The 19,410-nt window shown below is 43.4% G+C and overlaps 1 protein-coding gene and 1 long non-coding RNA gene across 4 annotated transcripts; both read right to left on the reverse strand.

The window, feature by feature from the left end:
• Nucleotides 1–261: 261 nt before the first annotated feature.
• On the reverse strand, nt 262–6,132 carry LOC123729016 (uncharacterized). Of its 2 annotated transcripts, none has more exons than XR_006760739.1 (7): nt 6,091–6,132; nt 5,312–5,506; nt 3,400–3,538; nt 1,481–1,592; nt 1,191–1,344; nt 781–999; nt 262–673 (listed from the first exon to the last, which is right to left on the reverse strand). It is a non-coding gene; the product is annotated as an uncharacterized lncRNA (long non-coding RNA). The 2 variants fall into 2 exon arrangements; XR_006760740.1 differs by having other exon boundaries at nt 1,477–1,592.
• Nucleotides 6,133–7,281: 1,149 nt separating this feature from the next.
• On the reverse strand, nt 7,282–19,040 carry tap2t (transporter associated with antigen processing, subunit type t, teleost specific). Of its 2 annotated transcripts, none has more exons than XM_014159079.2 (12): nt 18,541–19,040; nt 16,940–17,493; nt 16,641–16,755; nt 16,344–16,474; nt 15,884–16,089; nt 13,239–13,436; nt 12,905–13,033; nt 12,613–12,801; nt 9,235–9,408; nt 8,797–8,956; nt 8,381–8,517; nt 7,282–8,110 (listed from the first exon to the last, which is right to left on the reverse strand). In XM_014159079.2, exons 2-12 carry the CDS (start codon nt 17,448–17,450, stop codon nt 7,919–7,921), a joined length of 2,142 nt encoding a protein of 713 aa, XP_014014554.1. In that variant the 5' UTR covers nt 17,451–17,493; nt 18,541–19,040; the 3' UTR covers nt 7,282–7,918. The 2 variants fall into 2 exon arrangements, with proteins under 2 accessions (XP_014014554.1, XP_014014553.1); XM_014159078.2 differs by lacking the exon at nt 18,541–19,040 and adding an exon at nt 17,951–18,534.
• Between the last annotated feature and the right edge of the window lie 370 nt (nt 19,041–19,410).

The raw sequence follows: 19,410 nt of genomic DNA on the forward strand, positions 1-19,410 counted from the left end.
CCTGACTCATTTGGTCAAGGCCAGTTGAAAGTAGGCTCAGCAGTGTTCCATTCAGAAACCAGATCATATAGACATAACATGACTTTCATTTATACCTTTGTTCTTACACATTTATGGGGTGATCACAGCAGAGCAGCAGTTACTGAAGCTATCACACTCAAGGATAAAGTTCTTAACAGAAAAACCATGGAAAACATAAACATAAAATAATACATTATATTTATTCACACCAACTGACATAACTAACTCTTGCGGTTGCCATTTCAGAGTTGATTGGAATTTATTTCAGTGCAGCTCATACAAAAACAGTAGACAGTAAAAACAGTACCACAAAATAAAATACTAAATATCCACAAAAGCATTCATATTTGATGATTGAGGGCCTCTGTACATACTAATGTCAAGTGCTAACCAGAAGAGTATTGTCCTCACTATAGTGCCTGTGGGAGGAAGCTACCAGACTATTGAGACGCAGCCACAGTGTGACCCCTCAAGATAAGGAGGTGTTGAAGGTGCCCCCCAGGGGTCGTCAGGAGGCGAAGGGAGAGAAGTTCTTGCTGGCGAACATGAAGACATTGCTCGGTTTTCGCTGAAACAGGAACTGCAGGAAGTCGGCCATCATGGCACGGAGCTCCTGGTGCAGGTATGAGACATGTTCTGCCTTCAACTCCTCCTGTAACACACGTCGGGTCATGTTGGAAACTTAGGGGTTAGTGGTTTAAGAAGGGGCTATGTAAGAGTAGGGGGTAATGGTAGAGTGTAGGGAAACACTAATATCACCTTTCTGTCCAGGAACTTGGAGTGCATCTGCATGTCCTCCTCACACACCAGACCCATCTTCTCAAACACTGGCTTATTGTCCCTCAACTCTGACACACAACACATAACATTTAAATAGGGGAACATTCCCAATAGTGTGTGTTCGGTGTGTATTTGGGGAGTGAGCACAGGAGCCTCATGTTGTCGGGAGAACACACCTGCATTCGGCTGGCCAGGTACCTAAACAGGAACATGATATGACATCACATCACACAGGGAGAAAAAGAGATGGCAGAAGCAGTGGTACCCTGTATATCCCGGGTTCCCCTGGTGTAGGCCGGCTTACTGTAAAAACACTGAAAACTGCTAATGTAAAAAATATATATCATTTTGCTTGATTGATTGTATAAGGAGAAGTTATGTCCTCTTACCCATCAGGCAGGAAGTAACAGTGCCAACACTGCCAAGTGGCTGGGATGTCCTCCACTGAGTCAACCATCCTCTCCACCATCTGATGTCTGCACCCCAGCTCCCTCTGACCACAGTTTGACGTGTTGGCCCACCAGGGCATTTGGTCGGAAGTGTCTGGGAACGAGATTAAATCAAACACAACTGAGAACACACATCAACTTCGTAGAACAGGTAACACTTATCGCTCAACAAAACACACTTTCATGAGTATTATGAGTAGGGCAGACTAAAACAACTGACACTCACATACAGTATATAGAGGTTGAGAAGTGTGTGTCCTGGTGAAAGGAGGGGAAGGCCATGTTTTTCAGGACGTTCTTCCTCAGAGGGAGCAGCATGTTAGAGCCCTCACACACTAACCCCTTGAAAGAGGACAGAGGGTATGACAGTCTGCATCCTCACTTCCCACACACAGGTTAGCGCCTTCAGATACATACCCTCTAACAGAGCACAATGGGAAACATTCACTCTGCATGCTTACCTCACACACACAGAGAAATATACTGCTCAAAAAAATAAAGGGAACACTTAAAACAACAATGTAACTCCAAGTCAATCACACTTCTGTGAAATCAAACTGTCCACTTTGGAAGCAACAATGATTGACAATACATTTCACATGCTGTTGTGCAAATGGAATAGACAACAGGTGGAAATGATAGGCAATTAGCAAGACACCCCCAATAAAGGAGTGGTTCTGCAGGTGGTGACCAAAGACCACTTCTCAGTTCCTATGCTTCCTGGCTGATGTTTTGGTCACTTTTGAATGCTGTCGGTGCTTTCACTCTAGTGGTAGCATGAGACGGAGTCTACAACCCACACAAGTGGCTCAGGTAGTGCAGCTCATCCAGGATGGCACATCAATGCGAGCTGTGGCAAGAAGGTTTGCTGTGTCTGTCAGCGTAGTGTCCAGAGCATGGAGGCACTACCAGGAGACAGGCCAGTACATCAGGAGACATGGAGGAGGCCGTAGGAGGGCAACAACCCAGCAGCAGGACCGCTACCTCCGCCTTTGTGCAAGGAGGAGCAGGAGGAGCACTGCCAGAGCCCTGCAAAATGACCTCCAGCAGGCCACAAATATGCATATGTCTGCTCAAATGGTCAGAAACAGACTCCATGAGGGTGGTATGAGGGCCCGACGTCCACAGGTGGGGGTTGTGCTTACAGCCCAACACCGTGCAGGACGTTTGGCATTTGCCAGAGAACACCAAGATTGGCAAATTCGCCACTGGCGCCCTGTGCTCTTCACAGATGAAAGCAGGTTCACACTGAGCACATGTGACAGACGTGACAGAGTCTGGAGACACCGTGGAGAACGTTCTGCTGCCTGCAACATCCTCCAGCATGACCGGTTTGGCGGTGGGTCAGTCATGGTGTTGGGTGGCATTTCTTTGGGGGGCCGCACAGCCCTCCATGTGCTCGCCAGAGGTAGCCTGACTGCCATTAGGTACCGAGATGAGATCCTCAGACCCCTTGTGAGACCATATGCTGGTGCGGTTGGCCCTGGGTTCCTCCTAATGCAAGACAATGCTAGACCTCATGTGGCTGGAGTGTGTCAGCAGTTCCTGCAAGAGGAAGGCATTGATGCTATGGACTGGCCCGCCCGTTCCCCAGACCTGAATCCAATTGAGCACATCATGTCTCGCTCCATCCACCAACGCCACGTTGCACCGCAGACTGTCCAGGAGTTGGCGGATGCTTTAGTCCAGGTCTCGGAGGAGATCCTTCAGGAGACCATCCGCCACCTCATCAGGAGCATGCCCAGGCGTTGTAGGGAGGTCATACAGGCACGTGGAGGCCACACACACTACTGAGCCTCATTTTGACTTGTTTTAAGGACATTACATCAAAGTTGGATCAGCCTGTAGTGTGGTTTTCCACTTTAATTTTGAGTGCGACTCCAAATCCAGACCTCCATGGGTTGATAAATTGGATTTCCATTGATTATTTTTGTGTGATTTTGTTGTCAGCACATTTAACTATGTAAAGAAAAAAGTATTTAATAAGATTATTTCATTCATTCAGATCTAGGATGTGTTATTTTAGTGTTCCCTTTATTTTTTTGAGCAGTGTATATCTCATAAGATTCTCGGTGCAGACTTTAAGCCTTTCTATGCAGAAATTATGACCGTGGGTGTTTGTGTGCTCATCCATTCCTGTGTGTGTTACCTGTAGGAAGTGGTATATCTGCTGCAGCAGCTCTGTGTCTATGGATGTTCTTCTCCGCTGAAGATGTGTAGGATGTGAGGTATTGTAAGGGATTGTAATTCTGCATCCAATCTATTTAGTCCTACCTCAGGCCAACAACCTGAAAGGATGGGACACCACAACTTAACACACCCTGTAACTCAAGTCTCGCACACCCAAATATCTCTCTGCAGCTTACGTTCCATCTCTGAAGTAACCATTGCTATAAATGCTAAAAATCCAATCTTACTGAAGCATATATCACTTGTTGGTTTATCCCTCTGTACTGGTACAGATCTACTGCCCACACCACTCCTCTCAGGATCCATCCCTCTTGACCCATCTTCCTCTACTTTCTTCCCTGCCTCAGCATATGACAACTTCTGCACTACTAATTGTAGGGAAACGTTAACCTGCTTCTCTCGCACGTGACACGTCTGATCCACAGCCCCACGGGCATCCCTACAATTAACACATACCACTACTTTCCCCAATGCTACACATTCCTTTGTCTCATGCCCTTCTGCACTTCTCACACCTCCCTCCTACACACTGCTGCCACATGCCCATAAGCTTGACACCTGTAACAACGTAATGTATTCAGCACAAAAGCTCGTACAGGATAACTTATATATCCTAACTTCACTTTGTCGGTCAAAGACTCATCAAAACTCAAAAGAACAGACAATGACTCTTTCACCACTCATATCACCCTGTCTGCGTCGCACCAAACGACAAGCATCACAAACACCAGGAATCTTCCCCTTCAGTTGGTAAACTTTCACATTTACTGATACCCACAATTCACATTTCTTGCCCCCATTCATTTAACGCGGAGCGCCTTCTCCCTCTGACCAGCAGAAACACAATTATCACAAGACTACTTCTGGTTACCCTCACCAATTCCACAGCACCCAACTCTGTTTTCACCCACCCTGAAACCACAAATGGATCAGCCAAAAGGCAAGGGTCCACTTTTTCCAAAAACGTAACTCCTACTGTCACAGACTCATCTTTATCCTGACCCTAGGTGCAAGCCTCGGTCTCTGAGAGCTTCACCATACCTACCACCTCATTCACTTCCATTTCTCCACCTGTCTTCAGCTCACTTTACTTACATTTTCTACCATTGTTATTTAACAAACCATCTCTCTCTCTCTCTCTCTCTCATATATTCCAAGTATACTTCTCCTTATGATCATGCTGCACTTCTCCTGACATACATCTTGTTCTTGCCTTCTCAAGGGACGCCATTTAACCAGCTGTCACAATCAGCATGAACCCCTCAGGATGTAGCGCTCACCAGTGCATCCCACTTATAAAGCAGCTGCTTCGTCTTGATGTTCTTCTTTATCAAAAGCTACCGAAACGCTTTTCTATTGCAAACAAGTGCGCTCTTCTAACCACCATTCACCGTCTCGCTTCCTGCTCGTTTTCCATTCTAACTGATAATGAATTGCACCCACCTGGTCTAAATCAGTCCCTGATTAGAGGGGAACAATGAAAAAATGCAGTGGAACTGGCTTCGAGGTCCAGAGTGTAGTTTGAGGGCTCTAATATATACAAAGCCATACCATGCTAGGCAGGGAATGGCAGAAGGGTTGTGCCTACCTATATGTGTAGTGTCACTGTCAACACTGCCAGCTTCAATTTCACCCAGTGGTGCAGGTGTAGTGGTGGCCATACGCAGGAAAACGAAGTATGCCCACCAATTTCCACAGATATACTCACCTATACTCACTAATTACCATTGAGAATAATTGAATATAGATCGTTATATTTTTCAATCTTAATTCCTTTCATCTCTGCCATTATTAGGTGGGACTGACCACCTATGGCTAGCTACGTACACCATATAACGTTAGACAATTGTTGATAATTAATTCATACTCACCTGATGGCAGAGAGGTGGTGATGGTCAAAATGTATGTCAATCCGTGTTAGCTGGGGCTGGATAGCCTTGAATGATCCTTGTACAGTGTACAGACAGGCACATACACCTGTTTGGTATGATTGCTAGCCAGTGGTGATTTTAGCATGTCAATCTTGGTTGGGCAAAGAAAATGTGGGATGCATGCCAGCAAAGCCACTACACAACACAACACAACACAAAACAATATTAATTGCACTTTACCACTGCTACACCTGGCTTTCAGCTGAGCCTTGTCTGGCAGGGAAACAGTTCATTCAGCCTCATTTACTGCCTTTTAAAAAAACATAGCTGATATGGTCGACTTGCTTAAACAAATGTGCTTTCTACTGACAATTGAGATGTACAAACTATGGCATAAAGGGACGACAAGCAGATAAGAGGAAATCGTAATTTTGATTAAGACATTAAATGAGCGAGCTTGGACGGACGTAGTCAATGTAACTATTTCTCCAGCACTTTTGAAATGTACAGCGACAGAATTCAGAACATGTGCCGTTCTTACAGTGTTCTCCCTGTATACCAAGTCAGAAGCATAGGATAAATAAAGGGAGCATATAATAAGACAATGAAAGCTCTTACAATATTTGATGATTACATTTCTCAAAAACAGGTTATAGGCTACATGTTATTAGGGTGAGGCACATCATACACGTAGTATTACCTTCTTAGCTACAGTATACATATCTCCCTGGCTTATTACATAATTTATGCAGCAGCATACAATACATGTTCAGACTCACCTTGTTGTGCTGTGCTCACTTGAACAGGAAAGTGGCGTGGCGGTCCTTCGTGGGCAAATTTTGTCATCAAACTTTATCAAAGTCTGGCATTCTCTGGATTTATGGTGCTTTCAAGACAACTGGGAAACTCCCCCCAAAAATGTATGACGTCATTGATCTTCAGGTCATAGCTCTAGAAAGAGGCCCAAGTTCCCGATGTACAATTCCGAGTTGGATGAAAGTTCAAAACGTATTTTCCCAGTCGTAGCTCATTTTTCCCCGAGTTCCCAGTTGTCTTGAACTCACTCTGTCAGATTTTGCAGTTCCAAGTTAACAGTTGCTTTGAGCGCAGCACAAATCATGCTTCATTGATAGCATGGCCAATGTTGAATGTTTATAATTTTCAACTAGGAAAAGAGACCCTTAATCTTAGACTTGGAACCACACAGCCACTCCACTGAATAGCAGGCTAACGATTACTTTGCAATGCTTGCAGTTAGCCACTGATTCCTTCCAAACCACTCATTGTTGAATTTGCGATTTCCAACTTGGTGTGTAATGTCCAATGGCCGATGAGAACCGATACGTTTGATCTATAATTTATTTTCATTATTTCTCTTCATATGACAAGGATTAAAAATGATTTGCCAGTAGATTGTCAACTTGATTCATGATGATGACTGCTAGCTAAGATTTTTCAGTCCAATCAAAGCTACTGTTGATATAATGTGATTTGACATCATTTTATCTGTGGCCAATAACCTTGAGCCTTCTTGGATGGGCACTTCTAATGTAACTCTATGGCAGCACCCAATGGGCTAGAATTTTAGAGCTCTACCCTTGGACCCTTCTACCTTGGGACTTGGCGGTGACGTAGTGTCCCCATGAGTGACAGAACACTGAACCAATCACGCGCAGCGCTCCATATTTTCTGCTGGCTTGCCCCACCACCACAGAAAGCATTGAGCTAGGCTGAAACACACTGAATTTTGGAGCTGCCTTACTCAAGAAAACAAAAAAGCGACTATGTTTGTATGCAGCTTTATTAACTCAATGATATATATTTTTTTACATTGTTTGCAAACTGATATGTGACACGTATTAATGCCAAAATAACATGCAAAACAGGCAAGCCCCAAAAAACTCTAAATAATCTATATATGTATATATATATATATACTTTTTTTAAACTCATTTTCAGTGTTCACAAACTTATTCTTTAATTTTAACATTTCAGTGCCACTGAAAAAACATCACATTTCTATTTGATTGTGAATCAAAGCAAGGAAAATAGATTTATGCAGATTTATTACAGTAAACAAACTATTAACATGTGTCATATTCAGGTCTGATCGTTGAGTATCATTAGCTATGTTTCTACTAACTTGCCCAGTGATTTTTTTGTCGACATTTAGAAAGTATGAATAGAGAATAGATGCGACAATTGCCTGCTTAGGGCGCGTTTCCATTTAACTATAGATACACACGGCGAGGCGTGGCTTAATGTGCCCACGCCCCCGAGTAGGGTACCGATGTAGGGTAATCCCTTTACTCAGAACCCGACAATGGGTGTATTCTTTTTTTTTTTATCAATCTATAAACATTCTTGATATGCTTAGTTGGTAGTTTTTTAACATCCATGTAGTTGTGTCGATTAAAAACAGCTGGACATAATGACGTCACACCAACAACAACAAAAAAATGTTTGCGGCATTGCTTTTGTCAAATAAACCTGGGTCAATGGAAACATGCCTCATGACAGAGTGTGCTGTTCAATCAACATTTTCACTTTTCATAAATGGAAGTATTCTGTGTGGGTCTCTCTCTCTGACAGCTGTGTGATTCCTAATCAGTCCTCAAAGAGTTCCTCTTTGAGCCGATGGTAGCGCCCCTTGCTAGCCATGAGCTCCTGGTGTGTGCCCTGCTCAACCACCTCCCCGCCCTCCATGAAGATGATCTGGTCAGCCTTCTCCACAGTCTGCAGCCGGTGGGCCACCACCAACACTGTCTGGCCCACTGAGCCTGCCAGGACGCCCTGCACCTGGGAGAGAGCATTATGAACACTATTGACATCATGTTACTGAAGCTATTATATTTTGTTTCTATGACAATATTGGGTCCTGGTTATAGGCTATACCTAAGACCCAGAGTTGTTCCTGCATAAATCCAATTCTTACCCCTAAAAAAGATTCAGAGTCTGTAGTCTGTTGTAGTTAGTCATGTTCATTCTCCAGTTGGTTTAGTTCTGTGTTTTACGTTAGACATGAAAATCATGTAATAGTGTTGTGCTATAGAGGTCTTGAACGTGTACCACATGCTGTGTGTTGATGTCCATGCCGCTGGTTGCCTCGTCCAGAATTAGGACCTGTGGCTCTCGAACCAGAGCTCTGGCGATGGCGATGCACTGCTTCTGTCCAGAAGACAGCTGCCCTCCACACTCACCTACATCTGAGAGATACACAGGACATTAGTGCTAGGCCAGCTGGTAGCTACACAGACAGACAGGCCTGTAACTCACAATACGACACAGAGCAGATACCTCCCTCATGCATTGTACACCCGGTTGTTCCAGTCTTACACCTTACGTGCTAACTTTGTTAGAGTCTTTTTGGCAGGCTTTTATGAAGGCAGAACAGGCCCTCTACAGAAAATACAATGCTTGGCAATGAATAAATGTGATGAATATGTGTCAATACAATGGCCACAAGATGACCCATCACTACCTACCTGTGTCGTAGCCCTGTTCCAGCGTACAAATAAAGTCGTGGACGTTGGCACTCTTCGCAGCCTCTTTCACCTTCTCCAGGGTGCATCCCACGAGGCCGTACTCTATGTTGTGTCTGATAGATCCAGAGAAGAGCACTGGTTCCTGGGACACCAGGGCCATCTTACCTCAGAGAGAGATAATCATTGGGGATGTTTGGTTTAAGAACATATTAAAAACAATTGAACAAGTCATATGGTATGTCTGTATGACACAGAAGGTCTGCAGGCTAATGTGCAACTCTTTGACAGTAACATTGCTAAGAGAGGGAGTGAGCTGAACGGTCCTAGTTTGCATAACGGTTGTTCACACACGTATAAAGGATTATGGAAAGCAGAGCCCTATCAACAAGCTAAAGTACTACAGCACATTATTGGACATGGTGGGTTTCCTGACTGTACCTTCTGATGCAGGTACTGGTGCTGGTAGCAGTGCAGGGGCTGTCCATCCAGCAGCACCTGGCCCTCCTTGGGCTCATACAACCTCGCCAGCAGGCTGACGCAGGAGCTCTTCCCGCCACCAGAGGGCCCCACCAGCGCTGTCATCTTCCCCGGATGCAGTTCCAAACTCACAGCCTGGCAGATAGATGGTTAGAGACATTTAACCAACCATATACTGGAAATTATTGCAGGTACAGGCAAGCATGGCAGGGAGATAATAGAGTGCCTTCAGAAAGTAATGACACCCCTTGACGTTTTCCACATTTTGTTGTGTTACAAAGTGGGATTAAAATGTATTTAATTGTGTCATTTTTTGCTAACGTTCTACACAAAATACTAAAAGATAGAAGAAAAATCCGAACATTTGTAAAAAAGAAAAGAAAAAGAAAACATTAACATATCTTGATTATATAAGTATTCAACCACCTGAGTCAATACATGTTAGAATCACCTTTGGCAGCAATTACAGCTTTCTGGGTAAGTCTCTAAGAGCTTTGCACACCTGGATTGTGCAATATTTGCACATTATTATTTTTTGAATTCTTCAAACTCAAGTTGGTTGTTGATCATTGATAGACAGCCATTTTCAAGTCTTGCCATAGATTTACAAGCCGATTTAAGTCAAAACTGTAACTAGGCTTTCAGGAACTTTCAATGCCGTCTTGGTAAGCAACTCCAGTGTATATTTGGCCTTGTGTTTTAGGTTTTTGTCCTGCTGAATGGTGAATTTGTCTCCCAGTGTCTGTTGGAAAGCAGACTGAACCAGTGTTTCCTCTAGGATTTTGACTGATCTCAGCTCTATTCCGTTTATTTTTATCATAAAAAACTCCCTAGTCTTTGCATATGAAAAGAATACCCATAGTATGATGCAGCCACCACCATGCTAGAAAATATGAAGAGTAGTACTCAGTGATGTTTTGTTTTGGACATAAAGTTAATTTCTTTGTTACATTTTATGCAGTTTTACTTTAGTGCCTTTTTGAAACGAGAATGCATGTTTTTTAATATTTGTATTCTGTACAGGCTTCCTTCTTGTCACTCTGTTAATTAGGTTAGTATTGTGGAGTAACAACAATGTTGTTGACCCATCCTCAGTTTTCTCCTATCACAGCCATTTAACTCTGTAACTATTTTAAAGTAACCATTGGCCTCATGGTGTCTCTGAATGGTTTTCTTCCTCCTTCCTTACCCATCTACCAATAGGTGCCCTTCTTTGCGAGGCATTGGAAAACTCCCTTATCTTTGTGGTTGAATCTGTGTTTGAAATTCACTGCTCGACTGAGGGACCATACAGATGATTGTATATGTGGGGTACAGAGATGAGGTAGTCATTCAAAAATCAAAAAACACTATTATTGCACACACAGTGAGTCCATGCAACCTGTTATGTGCCTTATTAAGCCCACGTTTTAGGCTTGCCATAACAAAGGGTTTGAATACTTAGTCAAGACATTTCAGCTTTTCAAAAATGTCTAAAAACATAATTACACTTTCACATTATGGGGTATTGTGTGTAGGCCAGTGATAGACAATTTCAATTTAATCCATTATAAATTTAGGCTGTAACACAACAAAATGTGGAAAAGTTCAAGGGGTCTGAATACTTTCTGACGGCACTGTAACTGCTTGGCCAACAGGTACAGTGCATTCGGAAAGTATTCAGACCCCTTCACTTTTTCAACATTTTGTTACTTTACAGCTGTATTCTAAAATTGATTAAATAAAAATAAATCCTCATCAAGCTACAAACAATACCCCATAATGAGAAATAAAAAACAGGTAATAACTTTTTGCAAATATATAAAAAGTAAAAAACATAAATACCTTATTCATATAAGTATTCAGACCCTTTGCGATGAGACTCGAAATTGAGCTCAGGTACATCCTGTTTCCATTGATCATCCTTGAGATGTTTCTACAACTTGATTGGAGTCCACCAGTGGTAAATTCAATTGATTGGACATGATTTGGAAAGGCACACACAAAAACCAAGCCATGAGGTCAAAAGAATTATCCGTAGATCTCAGAGACAGGGTTGTGCCGAGGCAATGATCTGGGGAAGGGTACTAAAACATTTCTGCAACATTGAAGGTCCCCAAGAAACACAGTGACCTCCATCATTCTTAAATGGAAGAAGTTTGGAACCACCAAGACTCTTCCTAGAGCTGGACACCCGGCCAAACTGAGCATTCGGGGGAGAAGGGCTTTGGTCAGGGAGGTGAACAAGAACCCGATGGTCACTCTGACAGAGCTCCAGAGTTCCTCTGTGGAGATGGGAAAACCTTCCAGAAGGACAACCATCTCTGCTGGCACTCCACCAATCAGGCCTTTATGGTACAGTGGCCATAAGCCACTCCTCAGTAAAAGGCACATGACAGCCCGCTTGGAATTTGCCAAAAGACACCTAAAGGACTCTCAGACCATGAGAAACAAGATTCTCTGGTCTGGTGAAACCAAGATTGAGCTATTTGGCCTGAATGCCAAGCATCACATCTGGAGGAAACCTGGCACCATCCCTACGGTGAAGCATGGTTGTGGCAGCATCCTATTGTGGGGATGTTTTTCAGCGGCAGGGACTGGGAGACTAGTCAGGATCGAGGGAAAGATGAACAGAGCAAAGGACAGAGAGATCATTGATGAAAACCTGCTCCAGAGCGCTCAGGACCTCAGACTGGGGTGAAGGTTCACCTTCCAACAGGACAAGGCAGGAGTGGCTTCGGGACAAGTCTCAATGTCCTTGAGTGGCCCAGCCAGAGCCTGGACTTGAACCCATTCGAACATCTCTGGAGACCTGAAAATAGCTGTGCAGTGACTCTCCCCATTCAACCTGACAGAGCTCGAGAGGATCTGCAGAGAAGAATGGGAGAAACTCCCAAAATGCAGGCGTACCAAGCTTGTAACGTCATACCCAAGAGGACTCGAGGCTGTAATCGCTGCCAAAGGTGCTTCAACAAAGTACTGAGTAAATGGTCTGAATACTTATGTAAATGTAATATTTCCGGGGGGGTTGATATACATTTGCAAACATTTCTAAAAACCTGTTTTTGCTTTGTCATTATGGGGTATTGTGTGTAGATTGATGAGGGGAAAAAAACGATTTAATCCATTATAGAATAAGACTGTAACGTAACAAAATGTGGAAAAAGTCTGAATATTTTCAGAATGCATTGTATATTTCAATAGTTACATTTAAAAATAAGGTGCTGGTTCAAAGACAAGTCTCCCTATTAAAAGATGTAATGGTATTGATAAATCCATGAAAATAGCAGGGCTATTACGCTTTTTTGAATATTGACACAATCTTTCATAACAGCTCATGTCCTATGAATGGATGCTTACCTTCAGTGCGGGTGTATTTGGGCGTGAGGGATAGTAGAAGCTGACATTGTGGAAAGCAAGTTTCCCCTGAAGCTTTGCAGGAGCCAGCTCTCCTGCTTCTTTCTGATCTGACTTTCTGTCCAGAAACGTGAACACCTTGGCTGCCGCCCCGACAGTGCACAGCATGTCTCCAAAGACATAAACAAGATGCTGACAACAACAAAGAAAATATTTCAGTCAGTTTCACATCAGGTATTCCCGAAAAATGACCTGAGAATTCAAAAGCCTGCTGGTGGTTCATTTGCTTACTTACCTTCATATTGGTCACCATGTCTTTCTGGAAGAGGACGAAAGCCAGCACACTGCCAATGCTCAGCTGGCCAGCCGAGATGAGCCTCCGACACAGGAACAGCATGGCCACCTTTAGGCCCACTGTCACCATCTGGCCAGACAGAGAAAAGACACAGAGGGGTATTGGATACAGGAACACGTCACGTATATAGAGTACTGTATACGAGTTAAAGGTGTTCAGTGTGTAGGGATGTAGGGAAGGACAGACACATCATGTGGGATAGACTACATCTCCATGTTATTTACAGCACCCAGGGGCCTCAAACATCCTAGAGTTATCATTAGTTTAATTTTACCCTTCTCAGTAAAAGGTGGACGGCACTGATGATGCCCTTGTGCTCCTGGACCTTGTACATCCTCTCCAGCGCTTGGTTGTACCTATCTAGCTCCTTCTCCTCAGCTCTGAAGCTGCGAACCGTTCTCACCGCCCCAATGGCCTGGGATGCCAGCTCCTTGATCTGGGCCTGGCAGTCCTGCAGCTGCTTAGTGAACTCCTGTTGGGTGGTAGCAGTCAGTCAATGAATCAATCAATCATAATTCTACAAGCATCTATCACTAACTAGTCAATAATCCCATTACTTTTCTATACTTGGTCTTTATTTTGTCTACATTGCTGTCAGAGTTATAACTGCATGGGTGTTTGGGTGTTGTTCTAGCTACCTGGCTGTAGGTAGGGTAGAGTGGGGTAAGTTGAGCCAGTAACACTCCGTCAAGGGTAATATAGTATTCTTTCTAAAAAAAGATTTCTACATATATTTCAGGATATTGTGTGTCCCTGGAAATAATCAGAATTCATGTAAACATTACCGTTTTGAAAACATAGCTTGTCCTGAAAAAGTGGTCTCTTGGCACAATTTTCCCTGGGTTTGGGGTAAGTTGAGTCACGGGACAGGGTAAGTTAAGCCACCTACAAATGTCTATACTGATTGAAATAATACCTCTACCTTTTTAAAACCATGTCTATCTTTATTTCCCCAAACACAATCGCTTTTTTGTCTTTTAATAATTTTAAGCGTCTTTTAACACAGGCTTAACTCCTAACAAACACTTTGTACTTTTTTAACACTTTTAACATAGGCCAGGCCCTGTTGTTACCTCATATCCCAACAACAATGCCTTGCATTATGCCATGGAAGAAAACACTTCACTTTGCTTAACTTGCCATTGGCTCAACCAGTCTCAATTTCCCCATGGCCATTGGCTCAACATACCCCAAGGCAAACATTTTGACTATATTGGCCCACACAGATACAAGGATGCACTTTCATGCTAGATTTAGGACTTCATATTGAAGCTTATGAAGACCCCAACTGATGTATAGTACAATCTTAAAATGATCTACTTTGGTTTAGATACAAGTATCATATAACCTTTAACACAATAAATTCACGTGGTGAAAATCCTTTTTTTGAACCTAACTTGCTTACCACTTGTTCCATGTGGTTTCTTCCTTCACAGACTCCATGAAATTATGACCTCTTCCTAAATATTTGGTCAAATTATTACATTTGTGTATGGTTTCCAAGAAACAAGGGTGGCTCAACTAACCCTTTGGTTCAACTTACCCCCACGCTCCCCTATTATATTTTAGGTGCTTGGGTGTTGTTGTGTCTACCTGGCAGCAGGTGTTTGGATGTTGTTGTGTCTATCTGGACGTATAATGGTGTAGGTGTTTGGGTGTTGTTATGTCTACCTGGCAGCAGGTGTTTGGATGTTGTTGTGTCTATCTGGACGTATAATGGTGTAGGTGTTTGGGTGTTGTTATGTCTACCTGGCAGCAGGTGTTTGGATGTTGTTGTGTCTATCTGGACGTATAATGGTGTAGGTGTTTGGGTGTTGTTATGTCTACCTGGCAGCAGGTGTTTGGATGTTGTTGTGTCTATCTGGACGTATAATGGTGTAGGTGTTTGGGTGTTGTTATGTCTACCTGGCAGCAGGTGTTTGGATGTTGTTGTGTCTATCTGGACGTATAATGGTGTAGGTGTTTGGGTGTTGTTATGTCTACCTGGCAGCAGGTGTTTGGATGTTGTTGTGTCTATCTGGACGTATAATGGTGTAGGTGTTTGGGTGTTGTTATGTCTACCTGGCAGCAGGTGTTTGGATGTTGTTGTGTCTATCTGGACGTATAATGGTGTAGGTGTTTGGGTGTTGTTATGTCTACCTGGCAGCAGGTGTTTGGATGTTGTTGTGTCTATCTGGACGTATAATGGTGTAGGTGTTTGGGTGTTGTTATGTCTACCTGGCAGCAGGTGTTTGGATGTTGTTGTGTCTATCTGGACGTATAATGGTGTAGGTGTTTGGGTGTTGTTATGTCTACCTGGCAGCAGGTGTTTGGATGTTGTTGTGTCTATCTGGACGTATAATGGTGTAGGTGTTTGGGTGTTGTTATGTCTACCTGGCAGCAGGTGTTTGGATGTTGTTGTGTCTATCTGGACGTATAATGGTGTAGGTGTTTGGGTGTTGTTATGTCTACCTGGCAGCAGGTGTTTGGATGTTGTTGTGTCTATCTGGACGTATAATGGTGTAGGTGTTTGGGTGTTGTTATGTCTACCTGGCAGCAGGTGTTTGGATGTTGTTGTGTCTATCTGGACGTATAATGGTGTAGGTGTTTGGGTGTTGTTATGTCTACCTGGCAGCAGGTGTTTGGATGTTGTTGTGTCTATCTGGACGTATAATGGTGTAGGTGTTTGGGTGTTGTTATGTCTACCTGGCAGCAGGTGTTTGGATGTTGTTGTGTCTATCTGGACGTATAATGGTGTAGGTGTTTGGGTGTTGTTATGTCTACCTGGCAGCAGGTGTTTGGATGTTGTTGTGTCTATCTGGACGTATAATGGTGTAGGTGTTTGGGTGTTGTTATGTCTACCTGGCAGCAGGTGTTTGGATGTTGTTGTGTCTATCTGGACGTATAATGGTGTAGGTGTTTGGGTGTTGTTGCGTCTACCTGGTTGTATGTGTTATATTTGGTCTGCAGCAGGGTGAGGAGGGGCATCTCCACCATGGTGAGCAGGGTGAGCTGCCAGGACAGGCCCAGCATCAGGACTAGCATACCAGCCGTCTTCACCAGGCTGCGCACCAGCACATTACTGTTCAGAGCCACAGAGCGTCCCATCTTGTCCACATCATAGCCGAGGCGGGAGACAAGGCTTCCTGTGGGAGGAAGGACGTCATTCATAAATCAATTGGATTATAATGGTGGATGAGCTGTAATATTTATACCAGAATCGTCTGTGACTAAGGATAGAGATCACATCACATGCCACCAAAACAAGCGAATAGGACATGGCATGACAATATGTGTTATTATCCTATTACCTCTATGATATAATATCCATCCCACTGGGCACAGACGTCAATTCCACGTTGGTTCAACCAGTGGGATGTTCCTGTGTACATCATCTCACCTGGTTTGTTCTCCTCAAAGAAGGGTATGTCCTGTTGTACCAGGTTGCGGAACAGCATGTGTCTCATCCTCTTGTTGAGTCTGGACAGGCTACACATGAACAAGCCCCCTCGCAGGCCTGAGCACAGAGCACTGAGGGGAAAAACCACAGAATGGTCACAGACAGGCCAATCAACAATCACAGAAGGGTCTATCATTCTTCTCTCTGTATATTCACAGATAAATGCAAAACACAGAGGAGAGGAAACAACCAAAGGAAAAACTAGAGAAAGTAAAAGAGGAAGCGAAACCTGTGTACCTTCCTAGTGAGACGAGTCCCATGCCTCCAATGGCGTACATGAAGCTGTTGTGCTGGTACTGACCCCTCAGCGTATCAATGACCTTTCCCTGGTAGTAAGGGATAAACGTCTCACCTGCAACAACAAGATTGGCTCGATCAAAAACGGTTCCCTGGAACGGATGGCGTAAGTAAGAATAATTATAGCTAAAAAAAACTAGCTCAACAAATTCCTTGAAAACAATTGATAACAGAATACAAACGAACGCATGTGCTTGGTATGCACATTTGAAATTACTTTTACACAATGCTATACTCACAGATGACAGCCAGGCTGAGGAAGAGGAAGGCTGCAGCCAGGTAGAGGGCGTCTGGTTTGCAGTATCGCACCACCCTCATCAACTGTGCCCTGGCCTCCTGTTTCTTCTTCTTCTCCTTCCCTTGGTTCCCTCCATCATCAGGGAAGCCCAGCTCCCATGCCAGGCAGGCCACAGTGGAGGATACCAGGGCCAAGACCACCATGCTTGGGCCAGGCACCAGACCCAGGTCGTCGGCAGTCGATGCCGGCACCATGACCATACGTCCACTTTCAAACACAGGAGGCAAGAGGCAGAGCACTGCCACCCATCTCCTCAGCACGGGCTGTGGCTTTCTATCAGAAAGCACCAGGGTGATTGAGTGGTGCAATGCCCACCTTAGGGCTCCAAAGGCCCATAACCCCACCAGTCCTCCACTACTGGAGAACTCAAGTAGCACTAACCCAGTCCACAGTGCCCCCCACAGCACTAGGTCATAGAGAAGGACCAGCCCATATGTTTTTAAACGAGCCATGGCCAATAGATAGAGTTACAGCAGTATCTCAATTGTGCTTATCCTGGAAAGAAAAAAAATAAACAGATAAGTCGATATGGTGCTCATTATTACCGTAACAATAGCAATGCCTATACATGCTTGATATGAATATCCACAATGAGCGCACAAGACACATGGGCAGTATATATTTCTGAATGTATAGTATAAAATTAGTATAGTAATACAATTAAGCAATAAGGCTCGAGGGGGTGTGGTAAATGGCCAATATAACACGACTAAGGGCTGTTCTTAAGCACAACGCAAAGTAAACCTCCAACCACCCAGTTGATAATATAGTATAATGCATACATGGAAGACCGGGAGTTTCAGAAAAAAATAGGGCCCATGGCATGCCCATCATAAAATCTATGGCGATTGTAGTGCAATAGACAGCTAACTTAATCATGGTAGTCTATAATCCACACTGACAATCTCCCTGCATAACTGTACTTCCTTAGAAAAGCTAACAATATTCTTACCATCGTCTTCGCTGGCTGATGTAAAAAGGGCTTTATAAATACATTTGATTGATTGTTTTCGTGCAGCAGGTTAATGTTACACGTTACAGTAAAATACATGGATACTTTTACTTTCACTTTCTACTGACCACCAGAACAACAAGGTATCTGTGAGCGAGCGTTTGAAGTGTCTAGCCTACTCCAGTCCTAGCCTATATGTAAACAACATTTTACTATAGCTTTGTAACTGACAACTTGACAACTACGTTTAAAATAATGTAAATATAAATATTTTGCTTTGGGAAAATATCATTCGCTTTTCTTTGGAACAAATCTCAATATCGACTCCTTCTCAAAACCCATTGGAAGACAATGTCAGGGGGGCGGGACCTCTGACTTTCTCATCCAATGGGTTTCGAGAAGAAGCGAGGAGAGGACGCGAGGAATCAAGGAAATACAATTGAGATTCTCCCCTTGATTTCAGCTAGAAACTATTGTGCCTTATTTTCACTTTGAACTGGCAGGCTACACTGTCGACACATCATGTCATACTTTGACAACATTTATCAAATTGGAACACTCCGTTCTCAGAACATTAAGCGATAGCCTACCTTTCCGACCTCGAACGACAGCTTGTTTGCTCTTTAAAAAAAAAACTCATGTTTTTTAAGGTGACATTTATCATTTCCACAATTATTTTATATAAATAATGATTTGTGTAAAATAAATAATTATTTGGCCCCAGCGCAAGAAACAATAGCCCTTTCTATAAAAAATACCGATGAATCATTCCATGACAAGGGAGCTATAGCCAGGGGCGGACTGGCCATCTGGCATTTCTGGAAAATAGCAGATGGGTTGGTCCAATTTTTGCCTAGTGGGCCGTCGAAGTTGTATTTTTTTTGCGCAAAATTATAATTATTTGGCCAATAATGGGGCCTCAAGGAAATAAATGGGCCAGTGTGTTAGAAATGCCATAGCCTAAAAAGTATGTTGCCACATACAGTACCAGTCAAAAGTTTGGACACACCCACTACTAAGGTTTTTATTTATTTTTACTATTTTATACCTTGTAGAATAATAGTGAAGACATCAAAACTATGAAATAACACCAAAAAAGTATTAAACAAATCAAAATATATTTTATATTTGAGATTCTTCAAAGTAGTCACCCATTGCCTTGATGACAGCTTTGCACAAACTTGGCATTCTCTCAACCAGCTTCACCTGAAATGCTTTTCCAACAGTCTTGAAGGTGTTCCCACATATGCTGAGCACTTGTTGGCTGCTTTTCCTTCACTCTGCGGTCCAACTCATCCCAAACCATCTCAATTGGGTTGAGGTCGGGTGATTGTGAAGGCCAGGTCATCTGATACAGCACTCCATCACGCTCCTTCTTGGTCAAATAGCCCTTAAACAGCCTGGAGGTGTGTTGAGTCATTGTTCTGTTGAAAAACAAATGATAATCCCACTAAGTGCAA

Source organism: Salmo salar, chromosome ssa19 (assembly GCF_905237065.1).
Source record: "Salmo salar chromosome ssa19, Ssal_v3.1, whole genome shotgun sequence".
NCBI lineage: Eukaryota > Metazoa > Chordata > Actinopteri > Salmoniformes > Salmonidae > Salmo > Salmo salar.